The sequence below is a fragment of the Phoenix dactylifera genome, unplaced genomic scaffold (genome assembly GCF_009389715.1).
Source record: "Phoenix dactylifera cultivar Barhee BC4 unplaced genomic scaffold, palm_55x_up_171113_PBpolish2nd_filt_p 000381F, whole genome shotgun sequence".
Classification (NCBI taxonomy): Eukaryota; Viridiplantae; Streptophyta; class Magnoliopsida; order Arecales; family Arecaceae; genus Phoenix; species Phoenix dactylifera.
This window is the reverse complement of record NW_024067828.1, coordinates 194,990-218,391: the sequence shown is the minus strand read 5'-3', so window position 1 is coordinate 218,391 and position 23,402 is coordinate 194,990. Positions and strand designations below refer to the sequence as shown.

The 23,402-nt window shown below is 43.7% G+C and overlaps 2 protein-coding genes across 2 annotated transcripts in view; both read left to right on the top strand.

Moving 5' to 3' along the window:
• The window catches only part of LOC103717263 (protein ROS1A-like), a 30,924-nt gene extending 8,000 nt beyond the window's left edge, over positions 1-22,924 (top strand). The window contains exons 8-19 of the mRNA XM_008805582.4: positions 41-132; positions 251-319; positions 509-545; positions 665-747; positions 1,332-1,769; positions 2,158-2,194; positions 2,288-2,345; positions 2,430-2,569; positions 6,004-6,069; positions 6,186-6,300; positions 6,379-6,417; positions 22,363-22,924. Coding sequence (XP_008803804.3) covers positions 41-132; positions 251-319; positions 509-545; positions 665-747; positions 1,332-1,769; positions 2,158-2,194; positions 2,288-2,345; positions 2,430-2,569; positions 6,004-6,069; positions 6,186-6,300; positions 6,379-6,417; positions 22,363-22,487 — 1,299 coding nt within the window. The 3' untranslated portion in view covers positions 22,488-22,924. The remainder of the gene's footprint in view (positions 1-40; positions 133-250; positions 320-508; positions 546-664; positions 748-1,331; positions 1,770-2,157; positions 2,195-2,287; positions 2,346-2,429; positions 2,570-6,003; positions 6,070-6,185; positions 6,301-6,378; positions 6,418-22,362) is intronic.
• Positions 11,480-13,807, top strand: LOC120105834. Its single transcript, XM_039118587.1, has 2 exons — positions 11,480-13,688; positions 13,767-13,807. Exon 1 carries the CDS (start codon positions 11,750-11,752, stop codon positions 13,490-13,492), a length of 1,743 nt encoding a protein of 580 aa, XP_038974515.1. The 5' UTR covers positions 11,480-11,749; the 3' UTR covers positions 13,493-13,688; positions 13,767-13,807.
• Positions 22,925-23,402: the final 478 nt, after the last annotated feature.

Here is a 23,402-nt window from a genome sequence, read left to right as displayed (position 1 = left end):
AGAAACTAGAAGTTAACATGGAAACCCATTTGCCGATCAGGTTGACACAAATGTGGGTCGCATATGTGTAAGGCTAGGATGGGTACCACTTCAACCCCTTCCTGAGTCCCTTCAGTTGCATCTCCTAGAACTGTGAGTATATTTATATTTATGGTTACCAGTTCTTTGTAAATAATGATGTTAAACATGTAAAACTGCTAGCTCATAACAAATCATTCTAATGCTTTTTTTCCTACTTGCTTTATCAAAGGTATCCTATCATGGCGACCATTCAGAAGTTCCTTTGGCCGCGGCTGTGTAAACTTGATCAAGAAACACTGTAAAATCTGGAAATCTAATCCAGTTAATTCATATGTCTTCAAGATGTTTACTTTTACTGGACACGGATGCAGATAGAATCCTTCTTTCACTTTTCTTGATAGTGATGGCCATTTATATTTATTTTACCTATCCAATACCAAATATATTGCTAAAATGTTGAACTTATACCATATACTTGATTGTGCAGGTATGAGCTACACTATCAAATGATTACATTTGGAAAGGTATGCCAATGAGTTGATCTAGTAACCAGATTCATATTTACATGAATATACAAATAATTTCGACAGAACACAGATAAATAGTTGAAATAAGCAACTTGAGGTAAGTGCATATCATGCAGGTATTCTGTACAAAAAGCAAGCCAAATTGTAACGCATGCCCTATGAGAGGAGAATGCAAGCACTTTGCAAGTGCTTTTGCAAGGTTTGTGGCCTAAACTCTAGCAGATCCATACTGGCATAATATCATCAATGGTGAATACTTGCATGCATGATCATATAGATGATCACATCTGATTGGTTACCTGAATGCCTGTGTATAATCAAGAGTAAGTTATTGCAGATATTGATAGATGTTTCATAGACAAATGCAAGATAATTATCAAGTTAAATGAGACTATTTTAAGTGGCAAATCTTTTTCACAGAGTCATAGTACTTCCTGGTATCTTTCCATGTTTTTAGAAAAATTTGAGATGAGAAATTGCAACCCATTCTGGACATATTGAGGTAACAATTAAGTCAATATTAATTTTATTTTCATATTGTTTGCAACTTTATAAATGATTCCAGAATTTCGAGATTATGGTGGTCCATTTAGACCAAATTAACCTTTTGCTGACCTTTGGAATATGACTGTCATGGATAAGATCACTTAGCAATTGAAATCAATATATGTTGTAGCTCCAAAGACTCATGATCATGCCACTTTGTTATAAATTCCTGTCATCGTTAAACTGTTGAAAGGTGTAACTTAAAATAATATACTAATGTAACTATCCCTGATGCAGTGCAAGATTTACACTCCCAGGACCAGAGGAAAAAGGCATAGTGAGTTCAACAACTCCCCCTGCCTCTGGAAATGACTATATTCACATTTCTAATCCAGCCCTCCTACCTCAACCTGAGGAAAGCAATCTCTCACAAGGAGTTAATGCTAACAATTGTGAGCCTATCATTGAAGAGCCGGAAAGCCCAGAACCAGCACGTATGGAAAATTTTGAAAGGGATATTGAAGAAGCATTTTATGAAGATCCTGATGAAATTCCTACAATAAAGCTCAACTTGGATGAGTTCACACAGAATTTACAGAATTATATACAAGAAAATGGTATAGCGCTCGAAGAAGATGATATGGCTAAGGCTATAGTGGCTATCACTAAAGAAGCTGCTTCAATCCCTATGCCTAAGCTAAAGAATGTGAGCTGGCTCCGAACAGAGCATCAAGTGTATGTATCTATAACTTCCTCACTAGCACCAACGCTTAAAAGGGCGTAACATAATGTCTGTGTATATGTGTGTGCATGGTTTGCCGTACCGGCCCGAATTGGATAGTACGGGGTGTACTGTACTGTATCGGTATTTGGTATGGGTGGCGTACGGATACTCGGTACATTGAAAAAACTATGTACTGTAACCGTACCGACACTATGCTAGTGTGGGACCGATACGGGATCGGGTACTAAGACGACGAGCCTTGTGTGTGTGTGTGAGAGAGAGAGAGAGAGAGCATCATTTTATCCTTAAGAAGGCAATGAAACATTTGATTAAGGAACCAATAGTATAGTCCTAGAGGCAGCATAATGTGAGCTAATTACAATTTTTCCCTGGTTGCAGATATGACATTCCGGATTCACACCCTCTTTTGGAGGGGGTGAGTAATTGCAATGTGATGACCAGTTTTTTCCTTCCTTTACATGGCAAAGAACTCCATTTCTAATTATTCCATCTACTGAATGAATTACAGCTGGATCGAAGACATCCTGATGATCCGTGTCCCTACCTCCTCACTATATGGACTCCAGGTAAGACAGTTAGTAGCTTAATGCATCGACAGTATTATTCTTGTTCACTGCATCTAACTGTTTATGGCCAATGTTGAATAATAGGTGAAACTGCTGGATCAACTGAGCCACCAGAAACATGTTGCAACTCTCAAGACACCGGTGAACTGTGTGACAATAAGACATGCTTTGCTTGCAGTTGTAGAAGAGAAGAACAGGCCCAAGTAGTCAGAGGCACAATTTTGGTAAAGCTTACCATTTACCATTTAGACAGGATATGCAAACAGTTTGTAACAGATAGGAATGGCGACTGGCAAAAAGGCTAAAATGAAAAGAAAAAATATAGACAGAAACAGTAGGCTACTAGAAAGAGCTGATAATCTAGGAAGGACAAGGTGATGCTTAACCAAAGACAAGGCCCCTGCTCAAGTATTTAGGTACTAGATACCTAACTACCCAACAAAATTGGCTAAATGAAAACTACTATATGGCATGTCGATAATATAGGCATAAATAGCAGCTCCCACAAATATGGAAAAGACAGAGAAAGAATTGACACAAAAATTTAGTACAAAGCAAACAGTTGTGGAGAAGGTGGATAAAAGCAGGGTGTGTTCTGGCAGCACTATCATGCTTCTGCAGATATCCCTCAGGGAAATCCTTCCTTCAATCCATTGTTCCAAGGTGCAAAAGCAGACCTCTGCTATAGTGGAGTTATTAAGGTTAATACTGTGGGAAGTCATAACCCCTCCATTGATAGGATAGTTATGGTTTCCTGGTAGGATTTCATAATCTCCTGGGGTCTTAGAACTTTACAAGACTCTAGTAGTTCTAGGACAATTTCGTGAGTTCTAGTGTTTTCTTGTTATTTTGTGTATTTTGGGAATCAAACATTGATGGAACAGATTTAGTCCTTTCTGGACAATATACTAGGGCTTGTATCCTAAGGTGAGGGTTGGAGTTAAAAAGAGCTAGAATTCTCTAGTAGCATATGATTTTTAGCAGAAGTCATGGTGTAAGTGGGTGTTCATGGATGAACAAATAGGAATATGGAAAGCTCTGGGAAACTGGAAGTATACATGGTTGACTGGATGAGAAATTTCCAGAAGAATTAAGAATTTTTGATATTGTTAAGCCCAAATGGGTAGAGAATGCCAGAACTGAATTTAATACAAGGATTAGCTCTCCATGATATGCTTCTTCAAAGAGTGAAGAACTTGTAGTTTTTCTTTATAATTGAGGGTATATTGATCATTTCAATGTAGGTGGAATTTGCATGCATTTACTGGAGAAAGGGAAAAAATATTGTCCAATGACATTTTGATCATGTTATATGAGCAGGGTCGGAATAGGTCCTTTGTTCAAAAACAAGGAATTTATAGGATTTTTCTTGTTGTAGGGATTTACTGGTCCCTTTCATTTGGGAGAAAAAGTTCACTTTGACTTCAATGGTTGACAAGTGATTTGATGCACAACATTAAGGTTTTTGTTTGAGATGGAGTCATGTGACTAGATGGTTGAAATTATTTATTTAGGGTAAGGAAATTGTTAAGAGAAATAAGAATTTGGTAGCTATGGATAGTCTACAACTCTACATGTTATTATTTTTCTTCTCTGGACTCTCCCATTACATGGAAGAAAAAGTAGGTAGAAAAGAGGTCTCATCTTTCCATGTGTTATGGAGTAAATTATAATTAACAAGATTAGAGAAAGGGATTTTATGCAGTTTGAAGAAATTAGTGTAAGATTTAAGCTTATGGGCTTGCAAGGGTGGATGGGTGTTTCATAGTATGCTTGCCACCATGAACAGATATATCTAGGAGTTAATTCTAGGGCTTTTTATTCTCAAAAGAATAAAGTTAATGTAGGGATTACATGTGCGAGGGGAGATAGTAATAGATGAATGTAGGTCGATGTAGCCTAGATGCTAGCTCTACTTGTAGAGAAGGTATACAATGTAAGGCATTAGGTGTATAGATGCATATGAAGGAATTCCGTAGGTTAGTGAAACCTTAAGTAGCTGGAATCTTCCATTAGGTGGTGCATCCAATTTGGAATCTCCTCAGAAACTTGTTCTTGCATCCTCCTTGTAAATGTTTCTTTATTCGATTTTTTGTAATGAGTCACTTCCTCATACTTGCACCTGCTTTTGGTAACTAAGAGTGAAAACAATGTATTGGTGAATTTCTAACAAAACCCAAAGGCCTAATAACTACCTTCTCCTAAAGAATGCAATTTTTACATCTCCCTATAGAACAGGGTTTGGATGGGACCAAGGGAAGGTTCATAAGGGGTTTTGATGTGGGCATGTATCATTTGACAATGAAGGTTGTGGAGCATGGTTGGTAGAACCATCTCGGACTACCCGATTCAGGGCGTACTGAGCCATACCTGCAGTGGACCGGGACGGTTCTAACAACCAAAACGAGAAACTGGCGACGGAGGAGAAGAAGGAGAAGAAAAGAGAGGAAAAGAGAGAGAGAGAGAGAGAGTGGGGAAGGAAGAGAGAGAGCGGGGAAAGAGAGAGGGAGGGTGGTGGCTGGTCGGCGGAGGGCGTGGGAGCCGCGCGGAGGGGCGGAAGAGGAGTTTGAACAAAATAGAGGAACCGAAGGCGGAGCCCCTTCTCCGTCCCTCCACGCAGCTTCCTGACCCTCCGCCGGCCTCTACTGGATGTCCGCCACCCTCCTCTCTCCCTCTCTCTCCCCCTTCTCTCTATTCCTCTCTCTCGTTCTCCCTCTCCTCCGCCCCCTTTACTGTGTCGGTACGGGCCAGCACAGAATGCCACAGGGGGCGTTCCGAACCTTGCCGCTGAGCAACCAGTCCGGCTACCAGTTTTGGTACATCAATCCTTGTTGTGGAGAATAGGAAGGCATGGTTTAATTAATATGTTCTAGGTTAGGTTAAGGAGAAATAACAATGGGTGAGCTTACCCTTTGAATTTGATGCCAATGTCCTCAACCATATACTATTTGCAAGCAGATCAGGACATTCTGGATCCAAATCACAATAAGAGGTTAAGTGGGAAGCATTAAATTTTGTTAAGAAATAGCATGTTGAGAGAAAACATAATTTATTTTAGGCCATTATAAGGAGAAAGGTGGGAGTAGGCTAATCAGTTGCTAATGTGCAGACAGAGTGACATCAAATATAGCAGGTTGGAAGAAACAGTGGCATGCTTTTGTGGACCTTTATAAGAATAGACAGGTGAGAGTAGGCCAACTGGAGTGTGGGGCTGCATATATGAGTGACAGAGAGTACTAGGGGAGGATGGGCTAGAGTTTTATTTATGGACCAAATGGGTGTATATCAAACAAGGATTGGATGTGAAAGAATGAATTGTTGAAAGCACCATTAGTATACATTGCAATAATATATGATAAGGAGGCTCATCAATCAGGTTCATGTGATGGGTGAGTATGAGCTTAGAAGCAGTATCCAGTGCTAAGATATAATGTAACATTTAGATCAGATATTGGGTGAACTTCAAGTGATAAGTGTCGTGGGATTTTTATTAGTATGTGCTCTTTTCAGGATTCTATCAACAGCACAGGTTTGGAACTTAAAGATACGATGAGCATCAACTAGAAAAGGACACACATGACTTTTATGAATGAGTTAATACTGATTTCCTTAATGCACATGATTTTCGCATGTTTATTACTGATATAAGCCTCATCAGATACCATGTCGAACGGCAATAAGAGGAAGCTTTCCACTCAACGGCACTTATTTTCAAGTTAATGAGGTAATTGCAGTTTTCGCTTCTTATTATAATTTGCTTTTACCATATGACATTGCAATTGAGGGTAAAGCAACACGAACTTTCCATTTTAAGCCCATAACAAATTTATGAATGTGCAGGTATTTGCAGATCACCAGAGTAGTTATTCCCCTATTCATGTTCCTAGGAAATGGATATGGAACCTGCCTAGGCGGACTGTTTACTTTGGAACATCTGTACCGTCAATATTTAAAGGTAGTGAATTTGCACAACTTTTAGTTAAAAAAAATGTGATAGACAAAATGCCGATATAAATCTATTTACCTCTTTCAGGGCTAACAACAGAAGAGGTACAACAGTGCTTCTGGAGAGGTATGAAATTACAAGCACAATTTTCCCTAATACCTTTCTCTAATAAAGTTTTTAGTTGGTAATCCAAAGTGAACTTGGGTTCTTAAGGAGGAAAATTACAAAGATATAAAGTTGGAGTTTAGATGATAATGAAGTTTAAGTCTACAAATATTGAATGACAGCTTTTTCTTTCTTTGACCACTGCAACTATAGAAATTAGTGTCAACCCTGCTGTCTGTATTAGCTTATATAGGATTCAAACTCTAAAAACTAAGAGCTCAACAAAAAAAAGGGGAATGCGCTGCCAGATCCATAGAACTACATCCATGATTGTTTGTTGCTTCTGCTGGTAATACTGCTTTTCTGCTCATTATAAGATATTATGAGGATTCTGTCTCCCTATTATTGCACAAATAAGCTGCTATGTAGTGTGACTCAAGGATGCATTATATCTTGAGCTTTACAGAATTAAAATTACAAAAGACTAATTTTGGGGAGACTTCACGTTATGTTTTCATGAGCTACTCATAGGCACCATAATTGCCGGTGAAGCTGTGATAGAGGTCTTACAAGCATTCACATTGAATAGAATTTTTAAGTGTCAAATAGTAATTTCGTTTGTCAAAAAACTGGAGTTACTTCTCAAAGAAGTGCAAAGTAACTTTATCCTGTTAAAGCCAGAACTGATGCAGAACACCTAAAGAGACAGAAGTCCATATTAATACAGCGAATGGGCTTTGATTGTCTTCTTGGTCTGGCAAGCAATGGGAAATGGAAATAGATGGCATCAAAATGGACCAAAAGACAAATTTTGCAGAATCAGTACCACAAAACCATTTTTGAGTACTTATGAAGAGTGTATTCAATGAAGGATTTGTAAGAGCATACCCATGAAAGGTGGCCCCATTATTCCAGCAAATGGGCTCTGATTGTCTTCCTTGGTTTGGCAAGCAATGGAAAATGGAAATAGATGACATCAAAATTGACTGGAAGACAAATTTTGCAGAATCAGTAGCACAGAACTGTTTTTGAGTACTTGTAAAGAGTAGTATGCAAAATAGGATTTGTAGGTGCATATGCATGAAAGTTAGCCCCATTATCAGGTTTAGAGCTTTCCTAGATCGAAAGATGCATCTTGTTTTAGACAATGGATAGATTAGTGTCTTCAAAATGTATGCATGTTAAAAGGAAGAACAATGGGTCAAAGACATTTTTAGCACATATCTTGTACATATACTATGTCTACTTATGTTTCTTGAGGAATATTGACACTGATAGGAGTTAATCTGTTGTCATTGAGATCAAAATTAGAGCAGAAGTTGATACATTTCAGATGTCTATTATCAGAGGTAAATTATTATATTTGATATAATAATGCATATCATATCCTATCTTTTTTATACTTCTTAATATTTAAGCTGGACTCATCTAATGCATACCAGTACTAGTTTCTATGCTCGATATCTCCTTTGAGTGCATCATCTATGAGGAGAATTTGAAATCAACCTTTTATCTCCTCATTCTTTTTGGATTTGGGAGAAAAACTCTTGAGAGTTACTGTAATCCAAAGGGCTAATTTTTTATCCTTTTCAGTTGCCTACCTCTAGACCATGTTGTCAAGTTGTGCTCAGTTAAATGCATAAATTGGTGATTCAAGTCTTTTTTTTGATGCTCGAAAAAACTATATTGAATTTTCATGACTTGAACCATAGCAGATTTACAGCATAAGAATAGTCTCTAGCCTCCAGGTCCCGGCTGCACAGGTTGGTGATCTTAGTGTTCATGTAAGTTAGAATAGCCACAATTCTCTAAATGATAATTCACTATATGCAGTTTGTGTGCACGATATATGATGGTATGCCATAATTGATCCCTATGATGCTTCAATTTTAAGAAATATAATGACTAGCTTGCCTGCATAATGATTTCACTTATGTCATAAACCAGATTATAATTATCATTCACGTTCAGAACTTTATACAATAATAATTCAATGCTGGAGTATTTGTAAAAACTATGATATCCGTTTGATTCATGGTCCTTACAAGATTTCAACTTACTTGGTTTTGGGTATTTCATTGAGTAGCGGATTCAGAACATAAATCGATCCAACTTGTTGCCGAAGAGGATCGGCTTGACCCGGGCATCGAGTAGGAGAGATGCTGGAGGGCTCAACAGTGAGTTGCTCGGTTATATGAGGTCGTGATTTGGAGTGTGTCCAAGGTTTTGGTCAACGATCGAGCATCCAACCTGAAACAGTAAAGATGAAGTTCTCTTGCTGGAGTGTGTCCGGCTGGAGACCTTTCGATGCCTAAGTTAGGACGATAATCAAAGAATAGAGGATGTTCTTAGTGAATGACAACATAATAGTCTGTCAGGGCACTAGAGCACTTACTTGGAAGGTCCCCCAGAGAGTGGATTGTATAGACGAAGGCGAGCACCTGTCGTCCAAGAATTCGGGCACATGGGTCGGCTGTGATTGGCAGGCCTTTGCACGCTCTGAGAATTAGGCGTGGGTGTTTCACACGGGTATAACGCCTCGCCCATCTCGCTGGCATGATTTCAGAAACTTTATCATGGCCGAAGTGTCGCCAGCTGTAGGTAGTTTTGAAATTTGAAGAGTCATCCACGTGCTTCTAGGCTTGGCATGTTGCGGACTCTGGTTGTCGATCAAGAGGCTTCGTGGCAGACTTTGTTTGGCTGGCCCTTTGTATGGACCATGCTATATTTTAAGGCACATCACTTGCCTCCCACTTCCATAGCGAGCTGAATCTGCTGGCTTGGGAAATGGAAGTAGTTTTGTTTATGGGGCCAACCGGTAAAGGTTTCCCGTGAAACTAGATGATCATCGATGCTGCTTTTTTGTAGTCGTCCTTTCGATACCACCACAATTTTTTCAGTTTCTGCATTTATGAGAGGCACAACTATCCTTGTCGTTTCCAAAGCATTGTGATTATGGAGGGGATGTTTGCATGTTGAATAGACGTTTGGAGTCCAATAGTGACTCGGGACATCGCTCGAGGGCGAATGCTTGGGTGACGTGGCCGAAGTAGGTGAGGCGTCGTATCAGCATAGGTCTCTTGAGTCTCTATAAATAAAAAGGATGGCTTCCACGAACCTTCTACGGTGACATGTGGCCGAAGTAGGTGAGGCGTCGTATCGGCATAGGTCTCCTCAGTCTCTATAAATAAAGAGGATGGCTACCATGAACCTCTTACCTTGTTCCTTCCTGCTCCAAAACTTAAAGAAAAAAACTGTGGAGTTGTGCGGTCGCTTCTTCTATGCTTTTGTATTGAGATCCGATCTCTCTGCTCTTTCTCAAGACTTTCCTCTGGTTCTCAGTGGGTAGTTTTGCACTTTCGGCTCGTTTTGAGTCTTCTCCCTTCTTACCTTCTTTTGATTCTTTTTTTGCTTGTTGCTTATGGATTCATTCATCGGAGGCTGATCTATTGATGCAGAAGAGATAGGTCAAGGTTCCCCTGACCGGGTCTCTGTGGCCTCGAGAGAAACCCATCTTGAGGTAGTCTTGGGTTTGGATACTAGGAGAAGTATCTTGGGGAAATCTAACCTTAACTGTATTTGGACTATGTTTTCTATCCCTCAGAACTTCACCCATGAGTTGTTTGGTCCTTCGGATTGAGTAACTTTGCCCGGGAAGAAGCAGGCGCCTTGTACGAGGAATCTCTAAAGGTGGGGTTGAGACTCCCGATCCCCATGGTCATTGTCGAGTTGTTGGCACAACACCAACTCATTTTGGCTCAGCTCGTCCCTAATGCTTGGAGGATAGTTGATTTTTTTTTGTTTGGCACCAAGGGATTGTTCTTATTGTGGGGATGTTTCGGGCCTTTTTTCAAGTGAAGCCTCACTCTCGAAATAAAGTGTGGTGGTACTTTTCTTTTAGGAAGGGTTATAATATCTTTCCTTTAGATCCTCATCCATCCACAGTTGGAAGGGCCAATTTATTTTTTGATTTCTACGGCTTCTAGGGATTTTTTGACGCTGTGGAGGACCCCCGGTGAGCAGGCATTGAGCATTTTTCCTCTTTTGTCGGATGAAAAGTAGGAGTCGGTTGATGCCCTTCGCTAGATGAGGTTCCTAGCTTTGACTGAGCTACTACGGGAGTTGGCTGTGAAAAATGCTAGCTAGAATCTCGCTTCTGCCGTCGGTATATTTTCTTGCCTCGTTTTGTTTGTAATTGACATTGCTCCACTGATTGACTTAGTCTTGGTTCATGTTTGCAGTGATGCAGTTCAAGGTGGATGAACTATTCAGCTCTTTAAGGAAGAGGTGGTGAGTCCCTCCTTAAGCAGGAGAAGGAAGAGGATGGTGGCAGGCAGGGTACCGGTCGGTTCAGCCCGAACCGGACCGGTACTGACTGGAACCGGTCCGGTTCCAGTGTGTAAATCGGTTTCGACCCAATATGGGTCGGAACCGATGGTTTCGAGCACCATACCGGTGCGAACCGTGGCGGTTCGCACCGGTACATGCTTGAACCGGTGCGAACCGCTCGGTTCGCACCGGTACATGATCGAACCGGTGCGAACCGAGCCGGTTCGGTGCTGGCAATGAGGTGCCAGCGCTGTGGCACTATGATAGTGCCACAGCGCTGGTTCAAAGTGCCTCTGGCAGAGGCACTTTGAAAGTGCCAGTGTGGCACTTTCAGGCACTTTGAAAGTGCCACTTTCAAAGTGCCGTTTTGTGCGGCACTTTGAGCTTTCAAAGTGCCGTTTTATGCGGCACTTTGAAAGCGGGAGGTTTAAATTGCCGCTTTGTGCGGCAATGCGACCGAAAGTGCCGCTTTGTGCGGCACTTCGAAAGTGCCGCGCTGTGGCTCACAGTGGCACTTTTCAAAGTGCCACAGTGACCCAACGGTTGGCTATAAAAGCCAACCGAATGCTGAAGGCTGAAGCCACAAGTGCATCAGCTTAAGTGAAGGAAAGGCAAAGAGAAAGGAGGAGGAAAAGAAGAGAAAGGAAAAGACAAAGGCATGAAAAAAAATTAGAAAGGTCGGAGAGCGTCGTTTTTCTTGAAGAAAAATCCAGCAAAAACAAAATAAGGTAAAATTCCCCTACATTGTTTTTTTAATATTTCATTTAAATTGCTTAAAAAAATTAAGTCAAAAATTGCCAAAAATTAGGAAATGATTCAATGATTCCATTTCGTTTTGAAATTTTTATATGTTGTTGATATATAATTTAATTTAATTGCCAAAAATTAGGAAATGATTCAATGATTCAATGACATTAACTGTTTTTTTACAGAATTTATATAATTTATAATTTAATTAATAAATTTAAAAATTAATTTTTAATTAAAAAAAATAAAAATTGAAAAAATTAATGTGGTCGTAGGAATGGAGCCATCAAGGAGAGGGCAACCCCAAGAGCGTAATATTGGCTGGGAGCATGGGAAGATGCTCGGTGAACGTCACCAGTTTCAGTGCAATTATTGCCACAAGTGCTTCAAAGGAGGAGGAGTAAACAGATTAAAGCAGCACTTAGCCGGTAATTCTCGTGAGATATCTGCATGCTCGGAGTGCCCACCGACCATCCGTCAGCTGATGAGGAAAAACCTCGCTGAGATCAAAGCAGCCAAGGAGAGGGCTGCCAAGCAGAAAGCGGAGGTGGAACGCCAAGCTGCAGAAGCACCTTCCTATCACTTGATGGAGTCACAGGAGGCCGAGGGTCCAGATGAGGAGGAGGCACAGATCCAGGCTGCCATGCGGGCGAGTCTGGATGATCGATGGCAGCAGGAGGAGGTGGCGAGGCATCGGGCTCGATTTGGGCCCTCGTTTTTTGAGTCGGGCGCCGGTTCTGGTGGAAGCAGACAAGATCCAGAGTTTCAAAGGACAACATCAGTCAGGAAGGGCGAGGGCAGAGGACGTAGCCGGATTGCATCTATCCTGGGTGGTTTTGGTAGCCGAAAGAAGTCTTCCGGAGGGATTCCACCAGGTGCGTCAATCCATGATGTAGATCCGCATGCCTTCCCCAGAAGAGATTCGAAGCAGCAAAGAGTAGACACAATGTGGAAGAAGGAGAAGAAGAAGGATATGTGGCGAGCTATTGGATCCTGGTTCCACTTCAGCCACATTCCAGCAAATGCTGCAGACAATACATACTACAAGTCTGCCATTTCTGCCATACAGACTGCCGGTCCCGGTGTTGATCCTCCAGGTCCGAGGAACATCTACGGTGAGCTTCTTGACAACAATAAGGAAGAGCTAGAGAATTGGATTGGTTCATATAAAAGCAAGTGGCCCACATATGGGCTCACTCTGATGTGTGATGGTTGGACCGGTCCGACAAAGCGGGCCATCATCAACTTTCTGACATACTGTGATACAAAGATCTTCTTCCACAAGTCAGTTGATGCTTCGGATAAGGTGCACAACGCCTCATACATCCTCAGACTTATGGAGGAGGTGATTGATCAGATTAGAGAGGAGAATATCGTGCAGGTCGTCACTGATAACGGACCGCAATATAAGTTGGCCGGGCAGGTCTTGATGGAGCGGCGACCAAAAATTTTCTGGACCCCATGTGCTGCACATTGCATCGACCTCATCCTGATGGATATTGGAAAGATCCGTAGGGTGCAACATACGGTGGAGATAGCCCAACGCATCACCAGGTATATTTATAGCCATACTTGGGTTCTTTCATTAATGAGAAGGTATGCAGGGGGAGAAATTCTTAGACCAGGAGTCACACGGTTTGCTACGAATTACATTGCACTTGATAGCCTTATCGAGAAGAAAGGAGCCCTACGTCAGATGTTTGTTAGTCCCGAGTGGCAGGAAAGTAGATATGCCCAGGCCGGCACTGAAGGAAGCAGGATGGAAGACTTGGTAAGCAGGCAGTCATTCTGGCAGCGGGCCAATGCGATAGTCAAGGCTATCAAACCATTATATGAAGTGCTGCGGGCCGTGGATAGCGAGAGGTATCCCCAGATGGGCTTTTTGTATCACATGATGGAGAAGGCAAAGGCTCAGATCATGGAGGCAGATGTAGCCCATGCCCAGGAGTACATCGACATCATTGAGCGGCGGTGGGGAGCCCAAATGTGTAGGGAATTGCATCTAGCAGGTAAGCGATAATATTGATAATTATACTGATTGATATATTTGTATAGTTATACTAAGATGGTGTCATCTATGTGCAGCATACTATCTGAATCTCCGGTTTCAGTACGAGAGTGGAATTGGTATGGATGATGAACTTCTTCATGCTCTGCGTAATGTTATTTATAAGATGGAGCCTGATCCAGAAGTCGCCGCGTTATGTATAGAAGAGGTAACTATGATTTAGTAACATATGTAAATATATCAGATCTTATATTATTGACACACTACAACAAGCTTCTTTCCACAGACCAAATTATTTAGAGAGGGTAGCCACAGCTTTGGACAGCGACCGGCTGTCGTGAGCAAGACAACTATGAATCCAGGTACAATACAAATCTGCAAGACATTTTTGCATCTGAATTATCTTCAACTATGAGGCCATCATATATATAAAATGTAATTATCTTCAATATTTTTGCAGCTGAATGGTGGATTCATTTTGGCGGATCCGTCAAAAAATCTTAAGCGGATAGCTATCCGGATTCTCTCCCAAACGGTCTCCTCGACTGGCTGTGAGCGTAACTGGTCCACCTTCGGCCTCATCCACAGCAAACAAAGGAACCGTTTGACACAAAAGCGCCTCAACGACTTAGTTTATGTGCACTACAATCTACGGTTGAGGCTAAAATGCATTCAAGAGGAAGTGGAGCTCAAGTATGCAGATCCCATCTATAGAACTTTTACAGATGATGATGATAATCCTATGCTCGACTGGCTTGCGGCCCAGCAGCAGGAGCCCGAGCTTGATGAGCCGGGATCACCCCGACGACCAGCCAGTATCATAGCCACCGAGGCTATGGTCGATCCACAGCAATGGGCTGAGCGCAACATTCCACGCACTCCTACAGCTGATATGACGTGGCTAGAGGGGAGCCAGTCACCGCATGACTGGTCCGATGCTCCCGTTCAGAGAGATGATCCTCTCATGCGAGGACGAGGACGAGGACGCTCTACTACCCAGTCGACTCGATCAGGAGGGCGTCAATCCCAACAAACAAGAAAAGGAAAGGAAAGGGCCCCAATGGAGAGTGTCGAGGAGGAGACTTGGACCAGCAGCGATGAAGATTCTGGTGGTGATGGATCTACTAGCCATGGAGGAAGTGGAGGACAGTATGGTACTAGTTATGAGACACAGCCGGAGGGAGGTTTTCGATACACCGGTGAGTCTCAGTTTACACATGCTACACAAGATACGGACCACGGTAGGCCGTCTGATATAGGCCGGTCAGATACCATTGCATATCGAAGAAGAGCTCCTCGAGGTCGTTCAAGAGGCCAGGATGCAGCTGCAGATGACCTTCCATATGGAGTCAAATCCATTGATGTATCAAGTTCCGAGTCTTCCTATTATCCGCGGCCTCAGCCAGCCTATGGATATGGTGCATCAGAGTCATCTTCCGGTAGCTACTATCCTGCGCAGCCCGGAGGATCTTATGGATCGGATTTTAGCGCCGGCATATTCGGATGGGCCCCTTATCAAGACACCTCTCAGAGCCAGAGCTTCAGCGAGAGATCCGAGAGTTCTTATGATCCAACGCGCATTCCTCGAGGATTGAGCATACAAGACTACAATGCCGCTTGGTTAGAGGGATGGGTTGATCTGCCTCCATATTATGCTGATGATCCAGATATTGACGAGAAGCATCGCCATTCGACCCGATTTTAGATATTCGAGAGTGATTTAAACGTATGTAATTGATTGTATCTTAATTTGAAATTTTTTTATGTTCATCTCATTATTTGAATCATTTGGAAGTAATAAGTTGCATCATCTAGTTTTAACCTTAAACCTAAACATAAAAACATCCAAAAAACTCCAAAAAAAAAAAAAAACGACGATGGGTCGCTAAATGTACCCTATCGGTACGGTATCGGTTCGGCTCGGTTCGGCAACGGTACCGTACCGATACCGGAGCCGACCGGTACGTCAGTACGATCGGTACCGCGAACCTTGGTGGCAGGCCTATCTGCTGTCGAGACCGAGCCTTCTGCCGCCTCGGGCTCCATTTCCAGGGCCAAGGAGAGGCCCATTAGAGGTGATTCACCAGAGGTGGAGGTGGTCGTTGCCCCTCCCCTCTCCATCTGTTCACCTACATTGGAGGCCGACTCGAGAAAGCTCCCGATCGATGCCTATCTGCTGTCGAGACCGAGCCTATCTGCCGCCTCGGGCTCCATTTCCAGGGCCAAGGAGAGGCCCATTGGGGTGATTCACCAGAGGTGGAGGTGGTCGTTGCCCCTCCCCTCTCCATCTGTTCACCTACATTGGAGGCCGACTTGAGAACGCTCCCGATCGATGCCTCTGAGTCTGTTCTAGTGGTTGCTCTTATGGTCACTCTAGTGCTTATGATGGCTTCTGAAGTCATTCCCATTTTGCTGGCTGCACTAGTTGCAGCCCCATCTTCAACAGCCCGTCCTGGAGGGGCCCACTCATCTGCACCTGTCCCAGATGCCGCTACGCCTCCGACGGTGACATCTGAACTAGCTTTTGCCACACCCGTTAGAGGCCTTTATGCGTCTATGTCTTCGTTCCATCCTGCCCCACGAAGCGCGGAGTTGGGAGACTTCTGGCCGAATTGGTCCATTAGGACCTCTAATTCAGTATTTCACCAAGGCGACCACCGAGTCATGTAGGATATGGTGTAGAGGTTCATGCTCCGTGAGGATGAAGAGGAGCTTCACAAAAGGCCATTGGAGGATGTGCTCACATCGGCATGCCACACTACCATCGAGGTAACGGAGTTGACCCTATCCCTTCTGAGCTATCTCTTTCTCCTTTTTTTTTTTTTTAAGGAGAGTGACTCTTTCTCTTTTCTTATCTATAGGGGATGTATGTCGCTTATCGAGATCATTCACTCCTATTAGCGAAGGTTGGAGGGCACCGACTGCCGCTTTCAAGAAGCCGAGCATTGGAGAGCTTGCATTGCGGAGGAGAGGGCTGCAATAGAGAAGGGGAGAGAGGAGGCGGAGGCATAAGCCTACCTCCTAGGTGCTAGGGCTGACATTGTCGATACCGAGCTATGCAAATGGCAGCATGGCTCCAAGTGATGCAGCATGCCATCGCTGATGAAAAGGCCCACATTAGGAGGGAGGCCGAGAAGGTCACTCGGTTGAAGAGATGCGGCCACCATGGTCGAATTGCGGACCTCTTAGGCCGAGGATAGGTTCACCTAGGCAATGCTTGCCAAGAGCGAGGCCATGCGGGTTAGGGAGGAGGCTTCTCGTGTAGAGAAGGCCAAGCGCGCTGTTGCAGAGTACAAAGCTTTCGAAGAGTTCCGTAATGAGATGCTGGAGGCTGCCAGAACTCCTTCAGAAAGGGCTTTACCATTTGCTGAGGGAGGGTTGGCAAACTACTCCCCAAGGTTGATCTTAGTTCCATCGCTTTCTTAAGGGAGTGTTCTGACAAGGGGGCCTTCTTTCAGATGGAGAGCAAAGCCGGAGAGGAGGAAGAAGAAAGGAGGGGAGAGGAGTAGGATTGTCTTCTAGCTTGTGTGTTTGCGAGCTATAATTTTTGCACCTGTCCTTTTGCCTGTGTTATTTTGGTAATCCTCCTTTTAATGGAATGAATAAAGTCCTCTTTTTATTTCCCTTCTGCTTGCTTGATTTTCTTCGAATGTCTGACTTGATTGCTAGATTTCTGTCCAATGGTTTATCCGATCCGAGGTGAGGCTATTTGGTACTTTGACCATCGCATCACCACACTTCCGACCTAAGGTGTGACTGCTCGGGCCTGCCTAACGAGGGCATCACGGCAGGTGCGATAATGCCCTGCCCCTTAGTTATTATGTGGTTGTTTTATCCATTTCTTTGTAAAGGTGCGAGCCTCGTCATGCTGACCTGTGTTCAGAGCCCAAGGCGCTCTTCTCGAGTGGAAATTTATTGAGCTTTATTTAAATGACGACCCTAGACCGTGCCACCTCAGCAACTGACTCGTCGGGAATGTTCCCTGGATTGAATGTAGGTCGCCTAGGACTTGTAAACCGGACATGTAGCTAGCGATCGATTTGGTGAGCTTTGATCTCAGTCGTGCGTGCTCTCTATAAATAGACTAGAGATCCTCCTTTCGAGATGAGGGGTCGATCCCTGTGACCCTTCATTGCTTCCTCTTTTTGCTTGAGCCAGAAGGATTGTTAATTTGCTGGGTCTGTTTTGGTCCTCTCTGATGAAACCTTTAGCAGGCCATGAAGCGATTAATGGAAGTCAAGGGCAAACTCATGCTCTTCCAGAGCGGGCTACTTGCCACAAGAGTGGCATCTGGCCGGCGAAGGTAGACGTGGCGTTGAGGATGAAAGTGATCCAGGTGGAAGATGCAGACATCGAAGTCATCAGATTGGCGGTGGGATTGCAAGTCATGCATTTGCACACTGCGAAGGATGGGAGTGAGGTTGCTTTTACGGTGGAGCATGAATCTTCGATCATTGTTGAATGTGAAGAAGTCGAATCCTTGCCAAGGGTTACTCAGTTGAGGATTCTCATGTAGCCCGGCAAAGGGGGCATAGTGGGAGGTGATTGCCAGACTCCTTTTGGATGTTGTAGTTAGTGGGCGTTTGGCTGCCTTTGAATCACCCACATAAATTGTTGTTTTTGTAGTCTCTTATGTTTTTTCTTTAAGCATGCATCTAGCTGATAAGTTGGTACCGCTGTAATTGGAGCAACGAGTGAATAAAAGCTTTCTTCTTTATCTCATCTCTTTTGCTCCTTTTCTCTATTTTTTTTTGTGATGTATGCATACACAGTGGTCGAGCTCGCTAGCATGGAGCTCTCTTCTTCTGTCGGGGGTTAAATCTTGAGCTCGACATTAGGAGATGTCGAGAGAATTGCCCCGCAACATCAGTGGCTGCTAGTAGCATGTAGGTTGCATTCACTAGAAGGGGTTGCCGATATCTCAGCGAGGGTTGACCATCTGAGAGGCCCAAATGCGCACTTACCCGGATTGAGCTTCATACGGTATTTTCTTAGGATCTGGAAAGTCTCTCCTAGGTCAGCAACATGGTGCTCAGCTTGTCTGCTCTTCACTAGCATGTCGTTAATATAGACCTCCATATTATGGCCTATTTGTTCCTTGAACATCTTGTTGATGAAACCTTGGTAGGTTGCTTGTGCAGTCTTTAGTCCAAAGGGCATGATCTTATAGTAGTAAAGCCCTTTTTCCTTGATGAACATGGTCTTCTCATTCTCAGGCACCATTTTGATCTAGTTATAGCTTGAGAAGGCATTTATGAAGCTAAGCATCTAATGTCCTAAGGTGCAATGGACTAACTGGTCGATCCTCAGTAGAGGGAAGCTATTCTTAGGGCAGGCCTTGCTGAGATCGGTGAAGTCGCCACACATCTGCCATTTCTTGTATGCCCTCTTGACGAAGACGACATTGGCCAGCCAGTCAGGTTAGTTCTCTTCACGTATGAATCCCGTATGGAGAAGCTTGTCAATCTCTTCGCCGATAGCCTTTTGTCTCTCCACACTCAACCTATGAACGATGACCTATGAATGGTGTAGAGAACTTATGAACGATGACCTTCGAGCTTATGCCTGGCATATCTAAGACCGACCAGGTAAAGATATCAGCGTTCGCCCGAAGAAACTCCACAAGCAGGGCCCTAGCGTCGTCGTCGAGGTGGTCTCCAACTTGCACCTTTCGGCCTAGCTCTGCCTCGTCCCAAGGTATCGAAAGGAGCTCCTTGGGTGGCTCTCCATGCTATTCTCTTTGGTCATCCCGGGCATCAAAGCCTTCAATTGGCATTGTCTCCTTTGGCTTTTCTTTAAGCGTGGCCACATAACACTGCCTAGTAAGCACCTGGTCGCCTCAAACTTCCCCTACACCATTTTTGGTTGGGAACTTCATCAACAAGTGGTAGTAGAGACCATGACGAGCAGAGCATTCAAGCCTGGTCACCCCAAGATGGCATTGTAAGCTGACAGGATTTTGACGACTAGAAAATCTAGCATTATGGTGGTTTGCTGGTCTTGTTGTGACAAAAAGGGTGATGACACTTTCCACTAGAACTGGATCTCTAGAAAATCCGATCAAGGGAGAGCTGATCTTCCTCAATCGATCAGCTGGTAGGTTCGTTTTAGAGAAAGCCTCATAAAACAAGTCGTCTGCTGAGCATCCATTATCTACTTGAATTCTTTTTACATCATAGTTTGCTATGGTGAGGGAAACTACAATAGCATCGTCATGAGGGGTATGAACACCCTCTGCATCAGAATCCGAGGAGATGACTTAGTCCATCCTCGGCCTCTATCATGTCTTTTCAAGCCACTGTCCTCATTTTTCGGAGCCACTTCACATAGCTCCAGTTGTGGATCTCCATGAGGATTTGCCCTCGGGAGGTGTTTAGAGGGGTATAGCTCTCGAACCTTCGAGGAGGACTTCTCGATCGACGAGAGCCTTCTTCGTTGCTCGGCTTCTTATTGGGCTCTGTTGAATCTTTCCGAGCCTGCTTATTATTCTTCTTCTTACCGAGTTTGCTCTCGGCCGACTCGCATTGAGCCATTATGGCCTCTTCAGCATTGATGTACTTGTTGGCCCTATCCAGGAGCTCAGCGTAGTCCTTCGGAAACCTATTCTCTAAAGGAAAAAGGAACGAAGATGTTTTTAGTCCGCTCCTCGTGGCGGACATGGCGACCAAATGATTTGGGTTGCGGACTTCCAGTGTGGCCGCATTAAAGTTGCTGATGTAGTCCCGTAAGGACTTGTCCTCCCTTTGCTTGATGGCAAAGAGGGTGTAAGAACCTTTTATTTGCCTCCCGCTGCTCATGAAGGGGCAGTGAACATCCTGCCGAGCTGCTCGAATGAGTGAATGGAGACCCGCTACAGCCTAGTGTACCATGTCGAGCTGTCTTCTGCAGCATAGCAGGGAAGGCTCTGCACAGCACTGCATCAGTGGCCCCCTGGAGCATCATTAGAGCTTTAAAACTTTCTAAGTGGTCTAATGGGTCCATAGTACCATCGTAAATCTTTAGTTGTGACATCTTCAAGTGAAGAGAAATGGGTTCCTCCATTATTCTTGCCAAAAATGGGGGTTTAGTGGTGAATTCCACATTCCTCCCTTGCTCGGCTTGGTGCTGCCTTAGGGCCTCGAGGCGTCGGTCCATCTCCTCGAACTTGTGATCGAGGTTTGCCCCCCTCCTAGAGGCCTTCTCGGATCAGCGAGGGGAGGAGTGGCTAGATGCTGACTCCTCCCAGGAGGGGGAATCAGAAGATCAGTGTCGAGTATCCCTTGCAGGACTTCGCGATCGAGAATGGAAGCTACGCGGGGCCTTGCTAGGACTTTGAGGATGGGCATGCTGACTCTGTGGAGCCTGCCTACCACTCCGAGGAGTGATAGGCCAGTTGCACTAGGATTTCATGATGGCTCGGTTCCCGAGCCAGTTGTTGCTATTATTGATCGGTAGTTGACTGTTGCTGTCCAGCAGTTAGTGCCTGAATCTACTGTATGATCAGTTGGAACTGCTCAGGAGTTACTGCTGGTGTTGCCTGCGGCTTTGATGGGGGTGGAGCTTTTTGCAAGCTTCTTTAGTGTATTTGGTTAAGTGTTGGAAGGTGCTGGCTATGCCCTTCAAGACTTTATAGCGACAAACTATTCGCTTCCTAGGGTGAGACCTCCTGTAGTGGGATTACGGGCTCTTCCTCTAATAGCAAACTGTTGCTGCTGAGGATTGGCTTGACCCAAGTGTTGAGTGGGAGAGATGCTTGAGGCCTCAGCGGTGAGTTGCTCGAGTCGTATGAGGCCATGATTTGGAGTGTGTCCAGGGTTCTGATATGCGACCAAGCTCTAACCTGAAATAGCATAGATGAAGAAGTCATTTTGTCGGAGTGTGTCCGGTGGGGGACCCTCTGATGCCAAAGTGAGGATGATACTGGGGGAACAGAGGAGGTTCTCAGTGGGTGATAGTGTGATAGTCTGTTCGGGCAACAGAGCACTTATTTAGAAGGTCCCCCGGAGACTGCATTGTATAGGCAAAGGCAAGTGCCTATCACCTAGAAATTCGGGCACGTGGATTGGCTTTCAATGGCAGGCAGGCCTTCGTATGCTCCGAGAATCAAGTGCGGGCGTGTCGCAACTCGCACGCGTATCATGTCTCGCCCATTTTGCTGGCATGATTTTGGAAACCGCTGGAGATCATAGCCGAAGTGTCGCCAGCTGCAGGGGGTTTTAAAATTTGAAGAGTCATCTGCGTGCTTCTAGGCTTGCCATGTGGCGAACTTTGGTTGTTGATTTAGAGGCTTCATGGTGGGTTTTGTTTGGCTGGCCCTTTGTATGGACTGTGGTCGGTTCTGAAGCACATCATAAGTTATGTATGAAGATCTTGGCCTCTGTATCTTTTGTGCTTGTCATACTATACATTATTTTTGCATATATTTCACAATTCACAGTTTAGTTCCCTCACCTGTTTAGAACCATGGGTTTTGGAACAACTTTATCCCATTTGGGCACACATATATGAGACTAGTATTTCTCTCTCATTAACCATGACATGTTTACTCTGAAAAAATAAAAAGGAGCAAATATTTATGTATAATGCATTGAGTCAAGGCCCCTATGTTTAAACGTAATAATACAAAATATGACCCCCTAGCAACAACTACTTCACAAAGATTAACTTGAATAGGCTAAATGCCTGATTGTGTCAGAAAGCTGGTCCAAATTACCGAGAGGTGATATTTAGTCAGAATATCATTATTATTGTCATTTTGCCACCTTTAAGTGAATTAGTAGCAATGATTTATGCAGATCGAATCAGCTTTTTTATGCTCTAGCTTTAAGCCACTGCAGAAAGTGTCTTTATGACCTCCTTGCTCTTGCTTATACTTTCTTTTGAAAAAATAAATTGCCTTGCAGGATATATTTGTGTGAGAGGGTTTGAACGGGAAACAAGGGCTCCAAAGCCTCTTTGTCCAAGACTTCACTTTCCCGCAAGCAAAGCACCAAAGAACAAGAAGACACCAGTCAAGGAAGTGAAGTAGGTTAAGCAAAAGATGGCAGGTGGCTTGGCCTGTCAAAGAATGGATCATTGATGGACCTGCATATTCCATATATGTATTTCACATCTCTATAAGAGAAGCCAACCCGCTGGCTTCACATGGCAGCTCATTCAGAAAACTAGTGTAACCTTTAACATGCTTTTTATTTCATTGCATCCTAGAAAAGGAGTCATTCTTCTCAGAAACCAAAGGCATGACGTACACAAGGGGGAGAGGGTCGTTATTTCAAAAACTCAGAAGCTCCAACCAATTGCTTCTGTATAATATGTAGGATCTGAGAGGAATTGGACCATTAGGGGGTTTCCACCAGACAGACTTCTTGACTGAGGAATGTAGTTCAATTCTAAGTGTATTTGATGTTGTCTGACAAAAAATCTATTTCATTTCTCGAAAATTTTTAGCGTTGTGGATGTTGAAAATGATACAATTGCACTTAAGAAGTCACCTATTTTTTAAGCGGAGTTCTTACAGCAAAAATTCGAAAGAGGGAATTGGCCGAACTGCTTGTGTTTTATGCCATCACAAGGATGAACTGATCACCTGTTTCTGACATGATTTCTCCTTATCTACTAGGAAACATATTGAGAACATACTGAAGAAAAAGTTTGGTTTTCAATGATTACCAACATTGGTTAAGGAACTTTGCACCATGTGGAGATCCTTTGTCATGAACTGTTGGAAAGCAGGCTGGGATGTTATCCATGGTGACTAGCTGGTGCCTTTTGGTTGAAAACCAATGCAAGAATATTCAAAGGATCGACTCAGTCACAGCGAGGAGCTGATGGATCGCAATATTTTCTTATCAAGGATTGGATCTTTGTTAAGAAGGCTGATAACCCCAGCTATTTCTTTACTTTTTTGCTGATTATACTTGCTTTTGTTTCTCAGCCTAGGCTT